A 26,071-nucleotide genomic window follows, 5' to 3' on the forward strand; every position below is an offset into this window, starting at 1 on the left:
ACAGAGAAATCACCCGCAGGGCAGAAGGGCGTCGGCAGCCTTATATCCAGTCCGTGACTCCACTCAGCCAGTCATCCTCATTAGACTCAGGTGCCTGATAATCAGGCTCATTACCTTCCTTTACCAGAATAGGGAGTTCACCAGACCCCAGTGACGAAGGGGAAAATGAACTCACAACAGGTGTCGTTTAAAAGTACAACTCGTCCCGTAGAAAATAAGCCCTTACAAGACGGAAAAATAAAAAAGTTATGGCTCTGGAAAGAAGGGGAGCAAAAAACAAAAAGGAAAAATTGAAAAAAGGGGTTAAAAATTACAAAAAGGAAAATAGGCAGATGCTAAAGTTTAGGCAGCCTTGTAAATTTGTGTGTGCCGATAACTTTGATTTAGGTTTCAGACCTTAATTAGCCTCTTAGGGTTATGGTTTGTTCACTATCATCGTTAGAAAAGGCCAGGTGATGTCAATTTCCCAGCTTTATAAAAACCCAGCCTCATCTAACCTTGTGCCAAAAAACTGCAGCCATGGGTTCTTCTAAGCAGCTGCCTAGCGCTCTAGGAATGAAAACGGTGGAGGTCGACAAAACAGGAATAGGCTATCAAAAGACAGCAAAGCATTTTTAAGTTGGCCTTTCCTCAGTTCAAAATGTTATTAAGAAATGGCAGTTAACAGGAATAGAGGAGGTCAAGATTACGTCTGGAAAACCAAGCAAAATTTCAGGATTGCTAGAGAAGTAAATCAGAACCCCTGCTTGACTGCAAAAGACCTTCAGAAAGATTTAGCAGACTCAGAAGTTGTGGTACACTGTTCTACTGTTCAGCGACACCTGCACAAATATGGCCTTCATGGCAGAGTCATCAGAAGAAAACCTCTCCTGCATCCTCACCATAAAACTCAGAGTCAGAAGTATGCAAAAGAACATCTAAATAAGCCTGATGCATTTTGGAAACAAGTCCTCTAAACCGATGAGGTTAAAATAGAAATCTTTGGCCACAATGATCAAATGTATGTATGTGTAGAGAAAAAAAGGCACAACATTTCAGGAAAAGAACATCTCTCCAACCAATAAGCATGGAGTGGATCAATCATGCTTTGGGTTTGTGTTGCTGCCAATGGCATGGGGAACTTTTTACGGGTAGAGAGAAGAATGGATTCAATGAAATTACAACAAATTCTTGATGCAAACATAACACCATCTGTAAAAAAGCTTAAGTTGAAAAGAGGATGGTTTCTACAAATGGATAATGATCCTACACACAATAGACTACCTCAGAAGGTGCAAGCCGAAGGTTTTACAATGGCCCTCGCAGTCCCCTGATCTGAACATCATTGAAAATCTGTAGCTAGACCTCAAAATAAGAGCGCATGCAAGACGACATAAGAATCACACAGAACTGGAAAAGTTTTCCAAGGAAGAATGGATGAAAATCCCTTTGTCAAGAACTGAAAGATTTGTGCCTAAAATAAAAAGGAAATGTGTCATCTTTAAATTTAGGCCTTTTAGAGATCATTTCATCTTCAACTTGTTTAACTGTTTACATTAACAGTAATTTTGAACAGGGGGCTGAAACTTTTACATGCCTCTGTATACACTGTATATATGCATACAGTAGAGAAAATAAGTATTTGACAAACTGCTGATTTTGCAAGTTTCCCCACCTACAAAGAATGGAGAGGTCTGTAATTTTTATCATAGGCACACTTCAACTGTGAGAGACAGAATCTTAAAAAAATCCAGAAAATCACATTGTATGATTTTTACAGAATTAATTTGCATTTTATTGTATGAAATAAATATTTGAACTTAATATTTGGTACAGAAACTTTTGTTTGTAATTACAGAGGTAAGATGTTTAATGTAGTTCTTGATCAAGTTTGCACACACTGCATCAGGGATTTTGGCTCACTCCTCCATACAGATCTTCTCCAGATCTTTCAGGTTACAGGTCAGTCACTGGGCAACATTGAGTTTCAGCTCCCTACAAAGATTTTCTACTGGGCTCAGATATGGAGACTGGCTAGGCCACTTCAGGACCTTGAAATGCTTCTTATGGAGCCACTGTTTAGATGCCCTAGCTGTGTGTTTCAGGTCATTGTCATGCTAGAAGCCCCAGCTGTGACTTATCTTCAATGCTTTTGCTGAGGGAAGCAGGACTCCATCCAACCTCACTTCAATACAGTGCAGTCATCATGTCCCATTTGCAGAAAAGCACCCCCAAAGTATGATGTCTCCCTCACCATGCTTCACGGTTGGGATGGTGGGCTTTGAGTTGTACTCATCCTTCTTCGACCAAATACAGCAAGTTGAGTTGACAAAAAAAGTTCTATTTTGGTCTCATTTGACCACATGACCTTCTCCAATGCATCCTTGATTATCCAGATGGTCATGGTTAAACTTCAAAGAGTCCTGGACATGTGCTGGCATGAGCAGGAAAATGGGGACCTTACGTGCCCTGCAGAATTTTAATCCGTGACGGCGTAGTGTGTTACTAACAGTAATATTTGAGACTGTTGTCCCAGATCTCTTCAGGTCATTGACCAGGTCCTCCCGTGTAGTTCTGGATTGAATACTGGCCTTTCTCAGATTCATCCTTATCCCACGAGGCGAGATCTTCCATGGAGCCCCAGGCTGAGGAAGATTGACAGTCATCTTGTGATTCTTCCATTTTTTAATAAATGTGCCAACAGTTCACAGCAAGCTGTTTGCCTATTGTCCTATAGCACATCCCAGCCTGGTGCAGGTATACCATTTTCCCTGGTGTCCTTAGACAGCTCTTAGGTCTTGGCCATGGTGCAGAGATTGGAATGTCAATAATGTGGCGAATGAAGAAAAATAGATGTTTGGGTTTTTTCAGCGTTGCCGGGAATACCAGTATGGAGAGGTTGGAGTGTGATTGAGTATGTGGTCAAATGTCTTTTATACAGGTAACGAGCTCAAACAGGTGCAATTAATACAGGTAATAAGTGCAGAGTAGGAGGGCTTCTTAAAGAAAAACTAACAGGTGTGTGAGAGCCAGAATTCTTGCTGGTTGGTAGATGATCAAATACTTATTTCATGCAATACAATGCAAATTAATTATGGGAAAATCATACAATGTGATATTCTGGATTTTAATTTTAGATTCTGTCTCTTGCAGCTGAAGTGTACCTATGAAAAAAATTACAGACCTCACCATTCTTTGTAGGTGGAAAAGCATGCAAAATTTTCAGTGTATCAAATACTTATTTTCCCTACAGTATATATATATATATTTCATACTTGTTTTCCCTACAGTATATATATATATAGATATATCTATATATACATATGTAGGCTCTGTACCATTGTGACAGTTTTTCTGTCATTTTGCCCCTATACCAATATCATGATCAATCACTTCAGAAAAAGCATAGTAGTAGCAGCAAAGACCCTGGTATGGATCATACATATGTATATTACAGGATTACATGCAGCTAACAATAGGGGACTAGTTGAGGCCTGCAGGAGAGTTTCTGTTATTTCCATTACTCAAAGAACCACCCGCTCTGAGGTTGTGCATGCCTTTGTATGTGAGTATGTATACATATATTCACAATTACTAAAAATTGAGCAAAAAGTTTTGTTAAACCCTGGTGCAGTGACCATGTCGGTAATCCATGGCTGCTGGGCCAAAGGACTGTCAATCTCCTACAATATAGAAAAAATAAAGGGATACTATTGCAATTAAAATGTAACCTTTATAAATATATTAAATAATATATTAAGGTACTGTATATTATCTCATATTATATAATGTGTGTTATAAACCATTACCCTAATAAAAATTAAGATGACTACTACTCACAGAATACACAAGTAAATGTAAGCTGAACTGCAGAACCCAAAGCGGCCACTATACAGTGCACAGAGCTGCGTTGTTCTGACTCCGGTGCTATCAATTTCTGGTGACCATGGGACCTGATACCAGCTGAGTACTGGGGGTAGCTGGGTGCTGGACCTCCAATGATCTGAAATTCTTAATCTAATTTAAGGATAGTTCATGAATATCATAAACCCGTACAACCCCTCCGAGTGTGGCCTGCGATGCTCAGATTGGCCCCGGGTCTGCTGTGCCAAATTCTACTTCCTCATAGTAAGAGATGTATGAATCCAGCTTCACACTTATATATGGGATAATATACCACCCCCTAATGTAAAATCACATAAAAGCACAAGACTCCATGTGAAATACATTTATACAGGTTCCGGCACCTAATAATCTTTGACTTTTTAGTAGAAGGTACATGATTTCCTATAAAGACACATCACAGCTGCTGTAGAACCTCATTTTCAGAAATGGGGAGCACTATATGTCAGTCAATTAATGGCTGTCACAAAGGAAAGAACTTCCTACAAAGTGTAGGAAGAAATAAGCCGTGACTATGGGAAGTTCTGACATCAGAATATGAGGCTTAGACAAATATTTGTTACAGAAGTGTACACAATACATCCTAATTATTGTTGGCACGCTCTTACATCTTGATTAGACATTTCCCAGTAGGGTCTCTCTCCATATGACATGACTTCCCACACCACAATGCCATAACTCCACGCATCGCTCGCTGACGTGAATTTACGGTATGAAATGGCTTCTGGCGCTGTCCATCTGATTGGTATCTTCCCACCCTGCAGAAGTAAAAGTCATTGCTGAGTAAATATGAAATAATAGATTTTTACAAATCATGGGGAAATTTATTTCAGGACTCGGTATAGAATGTGACAGGATGTTAAAGTGTGGAGGCTACAAAAAAAGAAAAGAAAAACCAAGGCCCGCACACCTTAGTATTAAATTAATGTACGGGTGCACAAATACACGATGTGGCCAATATACAACCATATACACACACGATGCGTCAGCACAGTGCCGCTACTGAATACATTAACTTTTAAGCCATGTGCTCACATTGAGTATTTGGTGAGTTTTTTACCTCAGTATTTGTAAGCCAAAACCAGGAGTGGGACAATCAGAGGAAAAGTCTAATAGAAACGTCACCACTTCTGGATTTATCACCCACTCCTGGTTTTGGCTTACTGAGGTAAAAACTCATCAAATACTCTTTCTGCGGATTCTGCTGCGGTTTACCATCTCTTCCATTGCAGAGGTGATAAACCGCAGGGCAAAACCGCAGGCTAATCCGCAGATAAACCGCAGGTCTTTTGACCTGCGAATTTACCTGCAGACTTTGCTAAATCCGCGCGGATCAATCCGCAGCGTCTGCACACACCCTAATAGTAATAGTCTTTTCTTATGGGGCAAAGGGACCTTTGGGGCCCCTCTAGTCCTCAGGGACCAGGTGCAATTGCAACCCTTGCAAATATTATAGTCACGCCCCTGTATGATGAGTGAGCGTGGTGTTATCCAAGCATGCTCATGTGCAATCTGTGTCTTAGGGCTGCTTGAAAAATATGTTCGAGTCCCCGCGGCTACATGTCTCTCGGCTGTTAGAGAGCCGCAATACATGCAGTGATTTCCTGTTTGCTAGGCAGTCCCTGCTTATGTTGTGACTGTCTAACAGACACGAGACATGCAGCCGCAGTGACTTGATCATATTTTTCAAGCAAGGCCGAAGACACTTAGCACATAAGCATGCTCGGATAACATCTTATCTGAGCACATTCACTCATTACTACTCAGCACCCTTATTCCCCCATCTTTCCCACACAAGGTTTTAATTGCGAGCTTTGGCTGGTTTCCTTTTCACATCCCTTTGATGAGGCATGTTTGGCACATGAAGAGGTAGTACAATAGTGTTTAGGGACCATCCATAATAAAGATCACCTTGACATGGTTGAATCGTTTTCCGCTCTTTGAAGAAAAACGCTCAGTACCTTACAGCACTATAGGAGTTCATGTATTCATTACTTGCAATGTGCTTGTCATGATTCAGGCTGGGTTTTGTATCCTGTCTCTCTTTCCCAGTATGATCATGTCAAGGGTTAACTTTTCTCTGCCTCGTTCTGGCTTCAGGCTGGCTATGTCTCTTCACTGCATCCTGCAGGCGGTGTCAGTTATAGTTTCTGTCTACGGCGTGAGTAGCTGACTCCGTGTATACCCTGATTTGTCCTTCTGCTGTTTTTGACTTTGCTTGTGTCTGTTTGTTCCCCTCTTCCCATCCCGACTCTGTGTTCCCCCTTTAATGTTTTGGACTCTTTGATATTTGACTTGGCTTGGACCCAGACCTGCTGTTTGTCTTTTGTTATGTGGTAATATAGGAAACAACAGCACCAAAACTTCCAAATTTTTTATGGGTGCATGGTATCAAAGCTATTTCACTGTCAGGTAAATATTAGAAGTGCTTCTCAATAGAAGAGCACTGCAGTTCCAATGCTATATGAATATTTATTTAGCTCTGTCTAATGTGCACTGACAAGTCTGAGTGACTTTCTGAAGACTTTTGGATAGAATTATGATGTTCTTTACAAAGTTGTTTCTGGTTGTACAAACTTGTTTGACTAGACTCCAAAAAGCCAGAGAATCCTTTTATGTGCTTAAAGGGAATCTGTCAGCAGGTTTTTGCCTTGTAATCTGCAGACAGCAGGAGACAGAAATTGAAGCACAGAATTCAAGGATGTGTCACTTGTCAAAGTGGTTGCTGTTGTTTACTAACTGTGAAGGATTTATCACTAAGAGATTACCATTACTATTCTGGCAACACCCCTCCTGTGATAAGCACCTCACTATGTATGGGCTTTGTACAGAGAGAGCCAGGTGTGGCCGTTGTTAGCTGTTTTGGGGGTGGGGTTAGCTTTCTCAGCTCTGCTTCATGCTAGTCTAAGAGTTTTGATTGTATCAGTACCGTTGCATCCTAGTGATACATTGTTGGACTGAGGGTCCCTTTCCCTACATCAGGCTGCTCTCAGGTGAGGTAGCAAAAACCTGCTGACAGATTCCCTTTAAGCTCTGATACAAAAGCTATATTCTCACGTCGAAACTCTACTACAAAGACCAATATAATGAATAAAATAATCAGTAGCAAAATGTTCCACTCTGTAAGGAGCTCTATCTATCTTAGATATGATGTGGACCTTAAAGTCATGTTCTCAATAACCATAAATACTGCGTTATTTTCCACTGCATTTGTTTTGCACAGAAAGTCTGATGTTTAAAAGTTCATGCAAAGGGGATGTGATTTCATGAAAACTCATGCTTACGGTGAATTACAAGTGTTGCTGATTTGTCTATTTTTGCCAGTTTTTTTAAGTGAGCCTAGATAAATACATGTAAAAAAAAGCATGTGCATTTTAAATGCAGAATTCAAGTAATTTTGCATTTTAAAACAAATGCATAAAAACGATCCATCAAATCTGCACCATAAATGCATAAACAAAGTAAAAACCCAGCAAAAAAATAGAGCAAAAATGCAATAATCAGAGCGGGATGCGATTGCGTATTTTGATGCAAACACCTGCAGAAAAATATAGTGGAAAAAAAACCTTTCTGCATTTAAAGGCAATGAGTAAAGTCTCCAACTGTATCCGCACTAAAATCTGCTATAAAATACTGTGCGGATTTCATTGCTTATATTGGTGCACATGTAATAGCTGCAGTGGGATTATAGTGTACAGAGACTGCTGCAGCTGGGAATGAGCAGCCATTCACAGCAGCAGACATTAAAGCTTCTTTTGCTGCAGTGCCCTGGACTACAATCATCCAACAGCCTTTCCTACTCTTTACATCCTGGAAAAGGAAGAGTAACATAGAAATGCTATGGAATGGCTGAGCAAACTGGAAAAGAAAGGAGGAGCTAGCTAGATACAGGAATGTGTGGATTGTCATCCATTGTTGAGTGAGGACAGTGAGGGCCTAGGACATGAATACAGTGGGAGAGCTGACAGCCCTGCAGCCCAGTGCGAGAGGAGAACAGTGAGCCCTGGAGCTGTGCTACACCTACAGACCAACCAGATTATCAAGAGTTGCCACAACCTGCTGGTTTATGTCAAAGGAGGATTCTGCCATCTATTCCATGTGTCTGCAAAATGCAGCCACAAGCACCATTCCTGTGTGATTTCAGACCTACTATATCAAGAAGTTTATAATATGACCATCAATGATGGGGATTTTGAGCTCATTGTGTTATTAAGTGCACCAACAATTTTGTGAAAGCGCGCCAACATCAGCGGCAACTGGGCCGCAATGAAGGACTTTTCTTGGATTACTGCAGCATGAAGCATGATGTCCGAAGTAGAATCAAGGAATTTATGTTCATATTGTGTGAACTCAACCTACAATACCCTTTAACAAATGGGTCCAAATATGCAAGAAAAGATCAGGTGACTTTGGAGCTGATCCCTTTCTACTAGGGCTTTTATTTGTCACTACAGACAATATGTTCTTATGATGCAAGTAACACTTCCTGTGCTGGTATTATATAAGCCTGATTACATCCCTACATTGCTAAAGACATTTAGGTATAAATGGTGACAGATCCTCTAAAAAGAACTTGGCACCAGCCATTATTACTATATGTCATTATTTTACCTGATCTAAATGTCACAGTTCTCATGACTATGGAGTTGGTTTTGTTCTTCTACATTCACCCCCTCAGCTTTTTACCTATTTTATTACGTTACATATAGTGATAGGCGAACTGGTGGTTGTTCAGGTCCAGCGGGTTCAGCGAAACATCTAAAAAAAAAAAGGTTTAGTTCGGGTACCAGAATGACACCCGAACCCGGACCCCATTCAGTTGAATGGGGGCTCGAACATCCGTTGTTTGCCATGTTGTCATCTGCGGGACATCATTGTAAACACAAGCTCTGATCAATGGTAAGATCATTACCACCGGTCAGAGAGCTGCAGTTCTCATGCTGTCAGATGACAGTGTTGGGGTGATCTCTTATAAGGTGAGATCGAAGTGATTGACTGTCCCTGACTAAATAAATATGAGCCGAGTGCATGCTTAAAAGAGAGACACTGGACAGAGTCAGATGTATGCTCCTTCCTCGACAAAAGCAGACACACAACTAAACTTTATTAGTAGAACAAAGAATTGTGCAACAGGCAGGAAGTGGGTGTTGCACAACTTCTGAACAACTATGATGACAGTCTATGATAGGTCCATGCCAACTCCACTCCATATACGGTCTACAGGGTGTCTCCATTTTCACATTCCAAAGATTCCTTCCGGGCGTTGTTCCAGGATATAGACGTCATGATGCCATACTACATTTGAACTTGCTTATATAAAATAAACAATTGATTTCAATAGCCATTCTCTCCTTCACAACAGCATGAGCCAGCAGCTGTGTCCGGCAGTAAAAATGTTACTGCCGGTCACAGGTGTCGGCCGATGAGAGAGAACTACTCTCATCAGAATATTCCTGCTATAGCTGATAGCAGCGAGAACATGTGCCACTGATGGGAGTAGTCATGAGCCGGCGACTGTGCTATAAATTAAAAAGAAGTGACTGGGGTATCTTATATTTTTGATAATCCACGCAGGCAAAACTGACAGTTGCTGGCTGCAGCCCTCAGCTGTCAGCTTTATCATGGAGTTCACCATCAGAGTTTTCAATCAGAGACTGGAGTATCTGGCCATATGACTACAAAAAGCCATAAATGCCATAGAAGTGGCCTCAGTGGAAGAGTGTGCAGAAAAAAGCCTTTACCTACATAGAAAAAATGCAAGGCTCGTTTTGTGAGTTTGCCAAAAGACATGTGAGAGACTCCCCAAATTTACAGAGGAAAGTGCTGTGGTCAGATGACACCAGAATTAAACTTTTTGGTCACCAAGGTAAATGCTATGTCTGGAACAAAACCAACACAGCTCATCACTCCATAGAACACCATCCCCACAGTGAAACATGGTAGTGGCAGTATCATGCTATGGTGATGTTTTTCGGCAGCAGGGAAAGGGAAAATGATCCAAGTCGAGGGGAAGATGGATGTTGCGAAATACAGGGATACTCTTGAGCAAAACCTGTTTCGGTCTGTTAGTGATTTGAGACTGGGGCAGAGGTTCACCTTGAGTGGCCTAGTTAAAGTTCAGACCTTATTCCAATTAAAAATTTGTGGTTAGACTTGAAAATTGCTGTCCACCAGAGGAAAACGTCTAACTTCATGGAGCTGGAGAACTTTTGCCTTGGGGAATGGGCAAAAAATCCAATGGCAAGATGTGGAAAGCTCATAGAGACTTATCCAAAGTGACATGCAGCTATAATTGGAGGGTTAATAGTTATGCACACTGACGTTTTCAATTACTTTGTCCTATTTGCTGTTTGCTTCACAATAAAAAGAAAATCAAATGTTCACAGTTGTAGGTATGTTCTTTATATGAACTGATACATACCCTCAAATCAAATATTGAAATTCCAGGTTGCGAGGTAGTAAAACAAATAATGCCAAGGGGGGTGAATAGTTTCACAAGGCACTCTATATGCAGGTTCGTTATTTGCATTTTTTATGTCATGTTTCTTTTTTGTCTTGTGGAATTCGGTGACATTTTTTGCTCCAAAATTCTTCAAAACACATGGTTCATTAATTTTGTGCAAAATACAAAATGCTTTTTATTCCTGTTGTATGCAACCTTTTAAAAGCAAAAAAATACCGTACATCTTAAGATAAAATATTGTAAACTTTGAACCAAAAATTAATACATAAATAAAACCACTCTAGGGGAGAATGGAGTACATGTATGCAAAAAATGTATGACTTTGTGCAAATTTCAAATCCTTAGCACAATGACGAACACAAAAAAAAAAAAAAACAGGTGAAAATAAACAAAAGCTAGACCAAAAAAGAAAGGCGCAAATGCAACAATGAATTAAATCCATATTTTTTTTAAGCCAAATGGAGGTGATCACCATGGAGACAACTTGAGAAAACAACCCTTTTGCTGAGATTTACGCAAAAAGAAAAAGAGGGCCATGTCCTAAAAACGGATTGGCGAACGAACACAAGAATGGAAAAAAAGGAAAATAGTGGCATTTACACCAGGTAAAGGAAATATTATATACATTTATGGCAGGTGACAAGTCTTCTGTAAGTACTCACACTTATTGGAACTGATGAAAAAAATTTAACGCTTTTGCAGAGGACAACTTAAGGTTTCAAGAACAATTTTTTTAATGGGAATTTGTCACTAAATGTTTCCTGACCCATCTGAGAGCATCATGAGACACTAATTCCAGCGATGTGTCACTTACTGGGCAGCTTGTTGCAGTTTTGATACAAGCACAATTTTCTCTGCTACAGATCTACCAGTTCTCTGAATGCTGAGCTCTGTATAACCCCGCCCACACCACTGATTGGCTGTCTTCTGTGTACACTTTGGATAGGCGGAAAGCTGACAATCAGTGGTGAGGGTGGGGCTATACAGAGCTCATGAATATAGATGACTACATGGCAGCAGGTTTACTAGTCCTATAGTGATAAAATCAATGTTTTATCAGCAGGAGATTATCATAACTAGAGCAAGCAGCCTAGTAAGTGACACATCGATGATTTCAGGGTCTCTTTTTCTTTTTTTTTTAAACCAGTTATTTTTATTTAGGTTTCAAAAGATTTTAAACAATAAACAGTGGATATCAATATACATGTAACAATTCACATATCTTGTAGTAATACAATCAAAGCCATCCCCCCCTCCCCCAATACTCCTTATGCCGGGTATACTTGAGAGTCTTAGCAATCATATCACCGCCATCCAGGCGGACCATATTTTTTCGAAAGTGCTTTCACCATGCCTTCGCCTGTAAATGCTTTCCTCTAAATGCATTACCGTACGTGTCTGAGCAATAAATTCCCTCCTAGTGGGGGGTTCCGAATCCTTCCATTTTCGTGCTATTAGTTTGCGTGCCACATACAGCAACCTCGCTATTGCCACTTTGTAATGTTCTGAGACAGGTATGCCATCCACCTCCCCCAAAACACACAGCACTGGATTCCTGTGGAGCGTACATGCATAAGCTCTCTCAATTTTGTTGATAACGACCAGCCAGTATGCCACCAGCCGCGGACACGACGATAACATATGTAACAGTCCGGCCTGGTCTGTGCCACATCTAGGGCAGCTAGAGTCTCCCCTCAAGCCCGCCTTGAATAGGACCAGCGGTGTTTTGTATGTTCTATGTATTACATATAATTGGGAGAGCCGTGCCTGCTCGCTTAGAGAGGTCTTCGGGACATATTCAAGAATAGTCTCCCATTGTTCTGTTGTGAGGGTACCCACCTCCCTCTCCCATTTACTCTTTGCAGTGAGGTGATTGTCCCCCAGATAGGAGTGTAGTAGATCATGATATATGCTCGATATAACTCCCCTCGTCCCTCCTTTCATACACACAAATTCTAGTACGTCGCCCTGAACCGTCATGGCTCCCAATCTACACTGTGCCCTCCAAGCATGTCGAAGCATATAGTATTGAAACCCCCATACCGAAGGCAAATCAAATTCCTCTCTCAATGTCTCAAAGGTCTTCAGGTCCGTTCCACTCTGCAGCTGGCACACATATCTTACTCCTTTCGCCTTCCAATTGCCCATTTGACGCAGCTTATTAAGTTCCGGCAGATGCTCATTGTCCCACACCGGTGAGTACCTAGTCAGCTCATCCACCCCTCTGATCCTTTTAATGGTGTCCCATACCTTCTGAATCATGCCTATGGTAGGATATGGGGCTCCCAGTTTCTTAAAGGTACCATCCTCTAGACCCTGGATAAGTGGGCGTCTCCCCGTCACATGTACCAGCACCCGGTGAGCTGCTCCTCCACAATCGAGCTCTCTCCATTCCCTGACATGCTGGCCCTGTACTGCCAAGAAATAGACCCATGGATTTGGTGCGGCCAGTCCTCCCTCTTCCTTTCCTTTTTGCAGAGTTCCAAATTTAATCCGTGCCTGCTTCTTGCCCCATATCAAGGATCTGAAGATAGAATCAATGCCCCGAAACCGTTTTTTTGGTAGCCATTTTCTGCGAATTGTGCAAAACGTACATTAGTTGTGGCATAAGGACCATCTTAATCAGGTTAGTTCTACCCGTTACCGTTAAAGCCAATTTGCACCATGCACCTATTTTCCCTTTAAATTTCTCTAGCAGAGGAACCAAATTCAGATCCGTGAATCGGGACAGTGGAAGAGCTACCCATATCCCTAGGTATTTAAACTGTGAAACTAGCTGGAGTTGTTTCCCCCTCTCATCTATCTCCTCCACTTCTATTGCTCTATCCACAGCCATGACATAAGACTTGTGCCAATTTATCTCCAGTCCCGAAATGCTCCCAAATTGTTTAATTACATCCATCGCGCACCCCAGTGTCTCTCCTGCACTTTCCAAAAACAACAGGATGTCGTCGGCATACAATGATATTTTTTCTTCCAGCTTCCCAAATTTAAATCCGACCACTCCCCTCTCAGCTCTAATCTTGGCCGCCAGGGGCTCCACTGCCACCGCGAACAATAGCGGGGACAGCGGACACCCCTGCCTTGTGCCCCTATGCAAGTCAAACATCCCGGACTGTTCTCCATTCACCTTAACTACCGCCTTTGGGGATGAGTACAATAACTTCACCCAGGCCATGAACGCGGGGCCGAATCCCATCAGTTCCATGATTTTCCATAAGTATTGCCATTCCACGCTATCAAATGCTTTCCTAGCATCCAATGACATCACTATTCTCCTGCCACCATTATCAGCAGGCAGTTGCATATTAAGAAATAATCTTCTTAAGTTAACAGCCGTGGAGCGGTTAGGCATAAAGCCCGACTGGTCCTCGTGTATAATGGTATGCGCAACCCCGGTGAGCCGGGTGGCCAGGATCTTAGCGAGTATTTTGACATCCGTTGTCAACAACGAAATGGGCCTGTACGACTCCGCATCCATGGGATCTTTTCCCTCCTTCGGCAGAACCACTATCACTGCTTCCTCCATTGATCTCGGCAGTGCCCCCGTCACTAAAGCCTCATCAAACACAGATTTCAATTTCGGAGCCAGCAGTTCCACTAACTCCCTGTACACCTCCCCAGGTAGACCATCAGCTCCCGGTGATTTGTTATTGGTCATAGACAGTATTGCACATTCCACCTCCTTCACGCTCACAGGTACTTCCAACCTCAACCTATCTTCCTCAGACAATTTAGGTAGTGAAATGCCTTCCAAAAATTTCTCCACATCCCCCTCTGTGTCCCGTGCTCTCGAAGTGTACAGTGCCATGTAATATGCCTTGAAGACCTCCAGTATGTCCTTTGTGTCTGTCAGAGTCGCCCCTGTTTGATCTCTCAGTTTATACACCCTGGAAGACTCCCTTTGTGCTGCAGATATCACCGCCAACAAGTGACCTACTCTCTCGCCTTCTTCAAAGAATAGAGCTTGCTGAAATGCCCTTTTCCTCTCAGCTTGCATCATGTGCAGTTTATCAACTGCCTCCTGAGCCAATTTTAGTCTATTGTGAGCTTCACTCGTTGGCGCCAAAATCATGTCTGCCTCCGCTCTTGTCAGGTCATCCTTTATTTGTTGATCTGCCAATTTAGTTTTGGTCTTACACCTCGCAATCTCACTTATAAAAAGTCCCCTCATAAATGCCTTCATGGCATCCCATACCGTTGTGGCCTCAGTACTCCCTTCGTTCATTTGGAAGAAGTGCTCTAGCTCTTTGGTTATGCCACCCATGTCCACCACTTTAAGCCACGTCGGGTGTAGACGCCAACCTCCCCTCTGACCCCGAGCAGATCTCACCAGAAGCGTGACCACCATAGGACCATGATCCGAGAGAGTCCTCTGTAGGTATTTCACCTCCCCCACCATCCCGTCCATGGCGGTATCCCCCAAAGCCAGGTCTATCCTCGACAGTGTTCCATGTGTTGCCGAATGACATGAAAAAGTCCTCTTACCCTCATTTCGTACTCTCCACAGATCTACCAGCCCAAGTTCCCCTACATACTTGCCAAAGGCAGTCATCCTGTCCTGTCCAGCTTCCGTACCTGCCGGTCGTACTTTATCCCAAAAATCATTCATAGTGTTATTAACATCTCCCATAATCAACAATGGAGTCTCCCCCCATCTGCCCGTCAGTTCCAGTACTGCTTGTAGTTTCTTTTTAGAGTAAGGTGGAGGGATATATAAAGCCACTAAAATCATTTTGTGTCCGAACAATCTGCAAGCAATCCATACATACTGCCCTTCACTGTCTACATGCACTTCCAGCTCTTCATAATGTGTGTTTTTGTGTATTAGGACTGACACCCCCCTGGAGTACGAGGAATAAGTAGAATGATATGTCTTTAGCATCCAGGCTCTTGACAACCAGTGCATAGTGTCTCTAGTGAGATGTGTCTCCTGCAAGCACGCGATCATAGGTTCACAGGATTTGATATGATTCAGAACAGCCGCCCTCTTAACCTTATCGGATATACCACGTACATTCCAACTTAACATCCGAACAGTACGGGTACTCATTGTGCATTAGAAAGAACAATCTATCATCATCAAGTAACATCATTACATTGTGGTCCCAATCATACCCGGTCAAACAGCATGAAAACCCCCATCTCCCTACAAATCCACCCCACCCACCTCCCCCCATCCCTCTCCGCTTCCCCTCCCCCCACCCTTCCCCTTTTGCACTTGTCACTCTCTCCCCAACGTGAGAGTGGGAGCTCAAAGAACCTGAGCAACTTCTCAGTATTCCGCACTTCAACATGCGTCGTGTCCTCCTCCATCATTGACAGCCTCTCCGCCATATTGTCAACAGTATGCATAGTCCCGAACCATTAGTCAAACAATTAACCATAATACGTAGATCCCAGTGGGGAGTTCTCCCCCTCCTCTGCGCTCCTATTTCGCAGAGTAAAGCAGCGCCACAGCCCTGTCCAGTGATCAGTCTAGCAGGGTCATGTGGTCATATTGCCATTATCTTCTCTCAATTTGCTCCGGTTGCGCTCCAACCACGAAGCAGCCTCAACCGGTGACGGGAAAAAAATGACCTTTCCAAAAGCTTCCACTCTTAATTTAGCAGGTTAAATTGTAGAGTATTTCAAATGCAAAGAGCGGAGCTGTTTCTTCACTTCGCCATACCGCAGTCGCAACTTTTGCACCTCGGCTGAGTAATCCGGGTATATTTCGATTCGTTTGCCCTCCAGGTTAAGATCTGTCAACTTTGCAGCCTTTCGTAAGATAGTGTCCCTGTCTCTGCAATTCAGGATTCTGGCTAGCATCGTGCGAGGTCCATCTCCCGGCACTGGGGGTCTCATGGGTACGCGATGGGCACGCTCCACCGCAAACACTCTCGACAAGTTATCAGCACCAAACTTGTCCAGCAGCCAGGTTTCAATAAAGGTTGTGGGGTCAGCACCCTCAGCTCTCTCAGGGATGCCCACAATGCGCAAATTGTTCCTACGTGACCGGTTCTCCAGGTCATCATTTTTATTGGCTACTACCGTGATCCTCTGAGTGTGCTGTTGTTGTGTCTTTTGCACTGAGGTTAAGTGATCTTCTGTTACACCAACTCTGTCCTCCACCTCAGTTAATCTGGCTGTAACTTTCTGCATAGATGTTTTTATGCCTCCCATTTCTTCTTTCAAGCAATTCACTTGCTTTGTTAGAGCAGTTAAGGCAGTCTTGCAGTATAAGACAGCTTGGAATACATCCCGCAGGGTGGGCTCTGCTACATCTGCACTTTCAGCTAACTGCACAGTGTCACCATCCCCCTCTTCCTCCTGCTCCAGCTCTGCATTCAGCACAGGTATCTCCTCATCGTCTTCCTCCTCATCTCTGTGCTTCTCACTCTCTCCATTTCCTTCTTCATCTGTCTCTATGCCCTTCACATACCTGTTCAGCCGGGCTGAGACTTCCAGCCTCTGTGCAAAGGCTGTGTTTCTTCTTCCTGCCTCCTCCTCTCTCTCAGCACCATCTTGGACTGAGGCACTGCTGCAGGCTCCGACATCTTTCTGCCTTTTGCGGCCCATGTCTGTCTCTCTGAGTCTGGCAGAAGCTCACCCCTGACTCCTGGGACCTTCAGACATCTGATCCTGGTAAAGGAATTAGCTGGTTCGGGCTCTGTGCAGGATAATTGAGGCTAATGGTGGCAGAGAAGCACAGCCACCCGACTTCTCACATCAAGAGCTAGGCCCCGCCCCCCCCTCTTTTTCTACATTATACTGCTCTCAGATTAGGGGGCAAAACCTGGGGACAGATAGTTGAATTTATGATTATGTCCATTCCTACAGTCTACATTGTACACCGTATCGATGACAATGTCATGGCAGCTAAAATAACACTTTGCTGATAATAAGGCCTATGAGATTAAGATGATGAGGTTTGAATAACGTGGCAGCGTTCAGTAATCTTAGTGTGATGACAGATAGAAATATTACATAACGTATGATAGATACCTATGCACCCAATTACATCTCCCATGTGAACAGGTGCCTTGTGTTCAGGGACGATCTGACATCCTATTACAATGCTCGGCCATGTTCTTCTATCAGTAGGGGATTACCATAGATGACAGCTGCCTTATCCTCTATACTAATTGCAAAGGATATACGCTTTGTAACCCTGATCTGTGTGTTTTCTTGTAAACTGACCTTACACATCAACATCATCTGTTCTAGGCCATAATGCAACATGAAGTATAGTAGGGAAATCAATCCATCTAAGTTATAATTAGGCATTACTTAATCAGAAATCCAGAAATGTGCGACACATTGGTAATGAATAGAGATGGGCGGACCCAAGCAGTAAAATTCGGCATCTGTACCGAAGTACCGAACACCTACTGTTCACGCACAGACACCGAACATGGACTTCACCAGGAAGTCCGTTTTACTGTCCGGGTTTGGCCCACAGAACACTGGGTATTTGTTATGCTGTCATGTGCATGACAGCGCCAACAAATACTGCTTCTAATTGGCAGCAAAATCATCACCGCCGTCAGAGAGCTGCAGTTCCCACGCTGTCATTTGAGCCCAATCAGAGGTACAAAGTTTACTCCTGTCACTGGCATCGGCTGATGAGACTACTGCTCCCATCAGCCTATGCCTGCTGCCGCTAATAAGAGTGAGTGCAGGAGCACGGAGTATTCTGCATTATGCACTTGAGAGCGCAGCAAAAACTGGATGTTTGGGACCCATTCAAGTGAATGGGGTCTGGGTTCAGGTTTGAGTCCGTGTACTGTTCTAATAACTGAACTTTTTTTTAACTGTACAACGGAACCCGCCAGACCGGAACATCCAGGGGTCCGCCAATCTCTAGTAATGAATGCATCCTAGTTCAGTTACATCTCCTTGTATGAATCCACTATGGCTGCCCCTACAGCTCCGGTGGGCTTTACGAGACACCTGAATGACATGCACATACAGTTATGCAGTAATACATCTTATGTGCCATTACTGCTGCGGAAACAGGCAGATTTATTGATTAGGGGTCTGGTAAAGACGAAACCGAAAAATCTGAAAAAAAAAATGGTTAAACTGCTCATACAACTAGAGAACTCCACTTTTATAAACCCAGACCAAAATTTCTTTTACCACCAAAATAATTTGAAATCGAACATAAAATACACAGTACAGAAATTATCATTAGCGTTTGTGTGGAATGTTTTATTATCTGTGATCTAGATTTCATCCACCGATCATAGACTGTTGTATACTAGGATCTTAGGACTAATTTCTCAGTCAACAGATGTAATATACAATAGCTGTAGAGAGAGACATGGACCCCATATCCAACACTTACACACTGATCTATTGTGGCTAAGCAACCATTGAAAAAACTGAACATGAGGTTCTTAGTTTAACCCATTCATGACCTTGTGATTTTATGTTTTTGCCCTTTCATTTTTTCCTCCCCTTCTTCCAGAAGCCATAACTTTTTTATTTTTCCATCCCCACAGCCATACGAGGGCTTGTTTTTTTTGCAGGACAAATTGTTCTTTTGAATGACACCGTTTATTTTATCATGTGATGCGCTGGAAAGCAGTAAAAAAAAAATCCAAGTGCAATGAAATTGCAACAAAAGTTTTTGGGTTTTACCATATTCAATATATGGTAAATACTGACCTGGCAATATGATTCTCCAGGTTAGATTTTTTTTTATTTACCGTAAGTAGTGAAAAAAGTTTGGAAATTTGTAAGGAAAAAAAGTTAGCTTATGTCACCATGTTCCGAGACCCGTAACATTCTCATTTTTCAGGATATGGGGCTGTGTGAGGGCTTATTTTTTGCGCCCTGATCTGGCATTTTTATTGATACCATTGTGGTAGGGGCTGGGATAGGGGGGTGAACCACTGCTTACCACGACCAGATGACACGGACACCAGATGACGTAAGGACGAGGCGGAGACAGAATCCAGTTGTAACAGTTCCAGGTTTATTTCGTCGTCCTCCTGACGACCACCAAACACGCACCGCAGCTTCTTCACACTGTCTCCAAGCTCGGGTACCTGCACCTTCGTTCCAGTCACAGTAACGCACCTCGCGGATCTTTCACTGGGGGCTGTCCTAGACCAAATTACCCCCAGCGCTTCACCTGTCCGAGGTCGTTGTCCAGTCGGTACTCCCGGGGCCTCACTTGTCCTGCGGTACGTCGTGTCAGGGCCACCTCCCTGACTGTCTTCTACCGTCAGTCCACCAGTCAAGCTCTTCTCTGTTTCTGACTTCCATTTCAAGTCTTCTGTTGAGCTCCTCCCGGGACTGACCAAACCCGAGCCCCGCCTTCTTCTATTTATCACCTCCCTTACAGGGGAATTTCCCTCCCGGGTTCCTATCTCCCCGCCCCCCATGACTGTGCATTTCTCGAGCCATAAGCCGTTGTAAAGTCCAAAACTACTCTCCCCTGCCATCTTGTGGTCATTTCTCGGTACTGCACTCTCCTATCCACCTTTCTCAGCTGTCACCCTTCTAACCTGTCAATCTCCATCTCCAGTGCACAAACCGTCCCCTCCTACTACCAGTCAAGTCTGTCCGTCAAGTCACCTTCCCCACACCATTTTGGGGTAGATATGATGTTTTAATCACCTTTTGTTTCATTTAATTGAAATGTTGTAGCAGCCAAAAAAACGTAATTCTGGACTTTTGATTTTTTTTTCGTTACGCCATTTACCATTCAGATTAATTTATTTTATGTTTTGATAGATCGGACATTTCTGAACGCAGCAAAACCAAATATGTGTATTTTTTAATTTTAATGGGACAAAAGGGGGGTTATTTGAACTTTTTTACTGGTTTTAATAGTCCCCTTAGGAGACCTGAAGCTGTGATCATCTGATCGACTGTACTATAGATAGCAGGGCTTCAGCACTGTGTAGCTGTCATTACTGCTGTGGTGTTGTGCCTGTGAGGCAATGTGGCCAGGAGTTATGGAGACTCAGCCTCGCAACATGGGTGCTGTGAGGCACCAGGACGTTTGCCCTGCTGGCGATCCATCGCTGCGGCAGCGCTTGAATTAAAGGACCCACTGAGAGGTTCGCCGTGTTGTGTCAGTGGGTTTCAGACAGTCTGACCAGAATGGTAAACTAAGAAACTCATCTTTAGTTTTGTACATTTTTGCTCATCCGCATGTCTTTCTCTACAGCCATAGTAAGTCACTCAGATATAAATTGGAGCTCCAGGAGTAGGGATGGGTGAATCCGAACGGTAAAGTTCAGTGTTCATACCGGACACCTAGTGACCAGTACTGAACTCCAAACATGGACTTCGAAATGGAACTCTGAGTTACTGCTTGGGTTTACACCCGAATAAAGCTTTTTGAAAGGCTGCTTTGAAACTAATCAACAAGCATTTAGGCTGCAGGCATTCTCCACAGCCTTACTGGCATAATCGTCGATCAGAGCACAGTCTGACAGTGTGGGAAACAGTGGCTCTGACCAGCGGTAACCTTACTGAAGTTACCACAGGTCACAGTGTTGGGGGTTCACTGTGACTAGTAGTGATGTCAGTAAGGATACAGCCAGTCAAAGCTGCTGCTTTCCCATGCTGTCACACAGTGCCTCTGACCAGAGGCGTGGGGTACCCCCTATTTTTAATAACCAGCTAAGTGAAAGCAGACAGCTTTGGGCTGATATTAATAGGCTGGGAATGCCCATGGTTATTGGACCATTTCCAACCTACAAATATCAGCCTGCAGCTGCCCCAGAAGTGGTGCATCATATTTGATGCACCAATTCTGGCACTTAGTATCAGTTCTTCTCAATTGCCCTAGTGTGGCAATTGAGAATTTATTAATCAAAAGATTCCACAAAGTAATGCACATTCAGCTTTTCGGTCTCCGGCAGCTGTGGATAGCAGTAAGGCTATCACAATGCACAGGTGCTGGCTGGTGACTACTCTAATCAGCGTCACCTGCTCTCGCTGCTATCAGCGAGACCAGGCGCACAATGATGACAATAGTAGTCATCATCCGGTGCCTGACCTGCCATAACCTTGTCACCACCAGTCACAGCCGCTGGTTCACATGCTGTCCTGTGTGCTGTGACAGCGTGTGAACCTGTAGAGGCACGTGATACCCAGCGGCTTTCACCAGCGGTGATTTCAGTAAGGTTACTGCCAATTAGAGCCGCTGTTTCCAAGATGACATAGTGAGAACCGCTGGCTGTTTGGAGCCCCCATTGACTTGAATGGAGTTCGGGTTCGGATGAAGTTCGGGTACCGTTCTGGTACTTGAACTGAAGTTTTTTCTAAAGTTCGGCTGAATCTAATGTACCCAAATATCCACAGGTCTGCCAATCCCTAACCAGGACAACAAATTCAGAGCAAAAAAGGGACCATCAAATATAAAAGACAAAAATTGATCTTTATTAAACCATAAAATTACAAAAAATACATGCCAACATTATAGACCAAAAGAGGGAAAAAGAGCAAGAAATACTGCAGGTATGTACAGGAGTGCACAGAAAAAACACACACTGGGACCAAGATAAAAGATAAATATCTAATACATAGAAAATAACAGGTAAGTATAACGCAACACACAAGTATAGCCAAAAAAGGGGCAGGTGAGTAATGTACTCGAGTACACTGGCATTAATTGATCTTGCAGTGTATATAAACCTGGGGATATGACGCTCCTCAGTACCTCTTTTGAGAAAGCACCTAATGCGAAACGCGCGTCAGGGGGTCTGCAGGGAGGCGCACAGACACACCAGTGACCATGGGTAAGCAGCACTTTTACTTTTACATTCGGGCATGGTAATTTGGACATTCTTATGCATTTGCACATTACTCACCTGCTCCTTTTTTGGCTGTACTTGTGTTGTTATGAATGAGTCACCGAAGGAGGAAAAAACAAAAATACAAGCTAAGTCCAGAAAACCGGAGAGGTTGGTAGCTATCGGATTGCAGACCCCTGATCCTATCCACAACTACTAACAGTAGCTGTGGGGGGTTCCTATGATGCCCTAGACCCCTCGATCACAGCCGGAGAACTAAATAGGCCTAAAGAAAGAAAGGGGAAATCTAAACTGCCCCAGAGCAAACCCCAAAGCAATAGGCAGCCCCCCACATATAATGACGGTGAAGCAAGATGAAAACACTAACACAGATAGAAAGATAGGTTGAGCAAACGATGGGGCCCAAGCTAACTAAAAAGGACAGGATAGAAAAGCTGCTGTCTGCAATCCGTAAAAAACCCTACCAAAAAATGTCCCAACCGTCTGATAGGAAAAACAGGCCCTGAAGTCGCTAGGACTTCAAAATGACTATATCAGCACTCAGGTAAATTCTGAAGACAAAGCAAAGAGACAAACTGATCAGAGACAAAAATGGAACTCAGCACCCCCCCGACCGGGGATGGCTGAACTCCAAAAAACAAAGTAAACACAACAAAACTAATAAGTTCAATAGCAGAGCAAAAACTTATCTTTGGGAAGCAGGAATCAGACTGGTCTCCAAGAATCCAGCAGAGAAATCACCAGTGACTCAGAAGGGCGTCGGCTGCCTTATATCCAGTCAGAAGTTCCTGTTACCCAGTCATCATCTACCAGCTCAGGTGTTTGGTAATCAGCCTCACTACCTTCCTTCACCAGAAGAGGGAGTTCATCAGACATCGACGGTGAAGGGGAAAATGAACTCACAACATTGTGTGTTGCTTTATACTTACCTGCCATTTTCTATGTATTAGATATTTATTTTTTATCTTGGTCCCAGTGTGTGTTTTTTCTGTGCACTCCCGTACATACCTGCAGTATTTCTTGCTCTTTTTCCCTCTTTTGGCCTATAATGTTGGCATGTATTTTTTGTAACTTTATGGTTTAATAAAGATCAATTTTTGTCTTTTATATTTGATGGTCCCTTTTTTGCTGCAAATTTGTTCTCCTGTTTTGCATATGTTCTATTGGAGCTTTTCCATTTTTTATTTTATCTTGAGTGGCATTTGTGCCCTAGTCCTTGGATTGAAGCAATTGCTTCATAATTTACCATAGACATTCAGTGCTTATTTTGACTTCCGTCTACAATCCCTAACCAGGAGGTAAATTTGGAACAGGGCTCTCATCTACTATGTGCGATTTACTAAATAATAATGGCATCTCCTTATGTGGCTGTACAGAGATAGACATACTGCCCACATTTCCCCTTGAAGAACATGTGTATTGTTGTATTGTGTAATGTGAACTGTGATATGCACTAACAGTGCGCAGATTGTGTTCTGCCCAACAGTAGGGAGAGATAAAGTTATTGATTGGGACTAGCCCAGAGCAGGGGGGCTAAGGTGAAGGGACAGAGAGAGTTAGCGTGGGACGATGATCAGCGTAAATCGGAGTGAAGAGAAAAGGAAAATTGACAGAAGGACGGAGCGAATAATCAGCGACGGTCCTGGGGTAGGAGGTCTAGCAGTACGAATTGAGTTTACAAGGAGAGGTAACAGGCCAAGATAGGTCAGAGAATGTGAGATGAAGAGTGCTCCAGGTAAGAGTTCCAAGGTGTCAGTAACAGAGAAGATACTGACAACAGATTCCTTGAGGGGAAAGACGATGCAAAACCACAAGTTGAGACTAGGACTCTTGCTAACTGGATTGTAGTAATGTGCTGGGTTGTTGTCAAAGAAAGTGAAGCAGTGGAGACTAAGAACAAACCAGCAAGACATTGAGACTGTGTGAAAATGCTCCATATTATGAAGGAAACATTCATAAAGTTGTGTACCCGTCACCTACTGTACATAATTTGCACCAAGTTACTGTTACCTAAAAGACAGTAAATTTTTGACATTGGAGAAAAAAGGATTTAGTTCAGCTTACCCCTCATTGATGCTGCAGCAAGGTCCGAGCAAGGACACGTCTCCTCTTGGACGTCTTGGAATACTTCATAGAAAAAGGAAAGTCCAGCTCAAGGAGTAAATTCCAGAATCCGGTTTTTACCCTGACATGGGATAGCTGCACAGAAAGTGCCCAGGAGGTTCTGTACACGTTTCGAGCGGTATACGCTCTTAGACTCTGAGTCCCTGAGACTCCCATGTCAGGGTAAAAACCGCAATGATGACTAGCAGCCATGCTTGTATTTTAATGAAATAAAGAAAATTCTGGATTTTACTCCTTGAGCTGGACTTTCCTTTTTCTATGAAGTAAATTTTTGACTGGTGGTCTCCCTCATTGAAATTTTCAACATCTGGACCTGGCCAACCAAAGTCATTGGTAACATGTGGCCTGCCTAGGTGTAGCGGTGCGCATAGCACACGTTCACAAACACAGCCAGGACCCACACCTTCATGTAACATGCCTTGGAGTAAGAAATAGGCACCTTCTTGAGACCCCATGACCCTGGGAGTGACTGCTACAACTTTCCTCTCCATGCTATAAGCATCCTTTTAGAGGCTGGGGTGTGTCTGTAGACTTTACACCGCTGTCCTCAGACGATCCTCATTTCTCCTTCATTAAGGTGAGCCTGGCAGCCAATTGTGGTGAAGAACAACCTTCTCCTATTATCTGCACAATTCAGATTGAACCTTAATTTAATCTTTTGCATAAGGCACAATTGAGCAAAAATATGGCGACTTTTCTATTACGCAATTTTGTGCTTTCCTTGTTACTTTACTAAAAAGTGTGCAGGACTGACAAAGAGGGGAACTTGGCGAACTGGGGCTGGATACACTTACTATGATGTATGCCTGAGATTGATGTAAATTATGCTGAAATTCTATGGCATTTCAATGCTGGGGTCTTTAATTTTTGGCACCAGGTCAGTTCAAAATTTATTAAGAAGCATGATGGATCTTAGGGTACCGTTACACATAGCGACGCTCCAGCGATCCCGACAACGATACGACCTGGTAAGGATCGCTGGTGCGTCGCTACATGGTCACTAGTAAGCTGTCAAACAGACAGATCTACTCAACGACCTCGGCGGTCATTGGGACCTTGTCACACAGCAGCTATTCTGACGACTCACGCCTGCTTCCCTGAGTTCTGCGTCACCAATGAGGTCGCTCGTCGGCGTCAAACACAGCGATGCATGCTGGCCAGCAGGATGCCAACAATCAAAAAATGGCCTAGGACATTTGAGCACGATCAGCGATATCCAGCAGGGGGGGCCGGTCGCCGCTATGTGTCACACGTAGCGGGATCGCTGGCAAGGTCGCTGTTGCGTCACAGAATCTGTGACGTTTCAGCGATCTCGCTAATGACCTCGTTATGTGAGATGGGGCCTTTAATCCAGTGGGATTTGGTATGAAAAGCTAGTATTGATAAATTCTCCCTATAGCTGCACACATTATTTAAAGACGTTTTACACTACTAATGTCATATATCCTAACAATCAGTTTTCTAATATACTCCTATTACCTGCCCTACTCCTGTAAACTCGTCTCTTTGTGGGTGATATAGTCTTCTGTTTTGATTCTGGATCTGCTACATCTGGTTTGGAATCCTGTGTAACAGGCCATAGTATACACTGAGTCCAGACTATACCAGGGTGTTAAAGCAGCCTAGGCTTGATTATATCCCGGGTATATTATGGGTATATTATGGCCTAAGCCAATTTATACTCCAGTGCATAAATTGGCCTAGGCCATTTCATGCCCCTCCATACCAGATTATACCCCCCTTAAAATCAGCAGTGTTGAGTGATAAACACAAGAATTACTTAATTTTTCAACATCTTATTGGGGGTTCAGGTTTGTCAGGTAAGTTATGTGAGAAGATA

General features: G+C 43.3%; 1 protein-coding gene across 2 annotated transcripts in view; it reads right to left on the reverse strand.

Annotated features, from left to right (window-relative positions):
• The window catches only part of EPHA3 (EPH receptor A3), a 595,991-nt gene that overhangs the window by 37,791 nt on the left and 532,129 nt on the right, over positions 1-26,071 (reverse strand). For both annotated transcript variants that reach the window (XM_073584429.1, XM_073584428.1), the window contains exon 14: positions 4,491-4,640. In XM_073584429.1, coding sequence (XP_073440530.1) covers positions 4,491-4,640 — 150 coding nt within the window. The remainder of the gene's footprint in view (positions 1-4,490; positions 4,641-26,071) is intronic.

This window comes from Dendrobates tinctorius, unplaced genomic scaffold (assembly GCF_039654945.1).
Source record: "Dendrobates tinctorius isolate UK_male_01 unplaced genomic scaffold, ASM3965494v1 ptg000084l, whole genome shotgun sequence".
NCBI classification, from domain to species: Eukaryota; Metazoa; Chordata; class Amphibia; order Anura; family Dendrobatidae; genus Dendrobates; species Dendrobates tinctorius.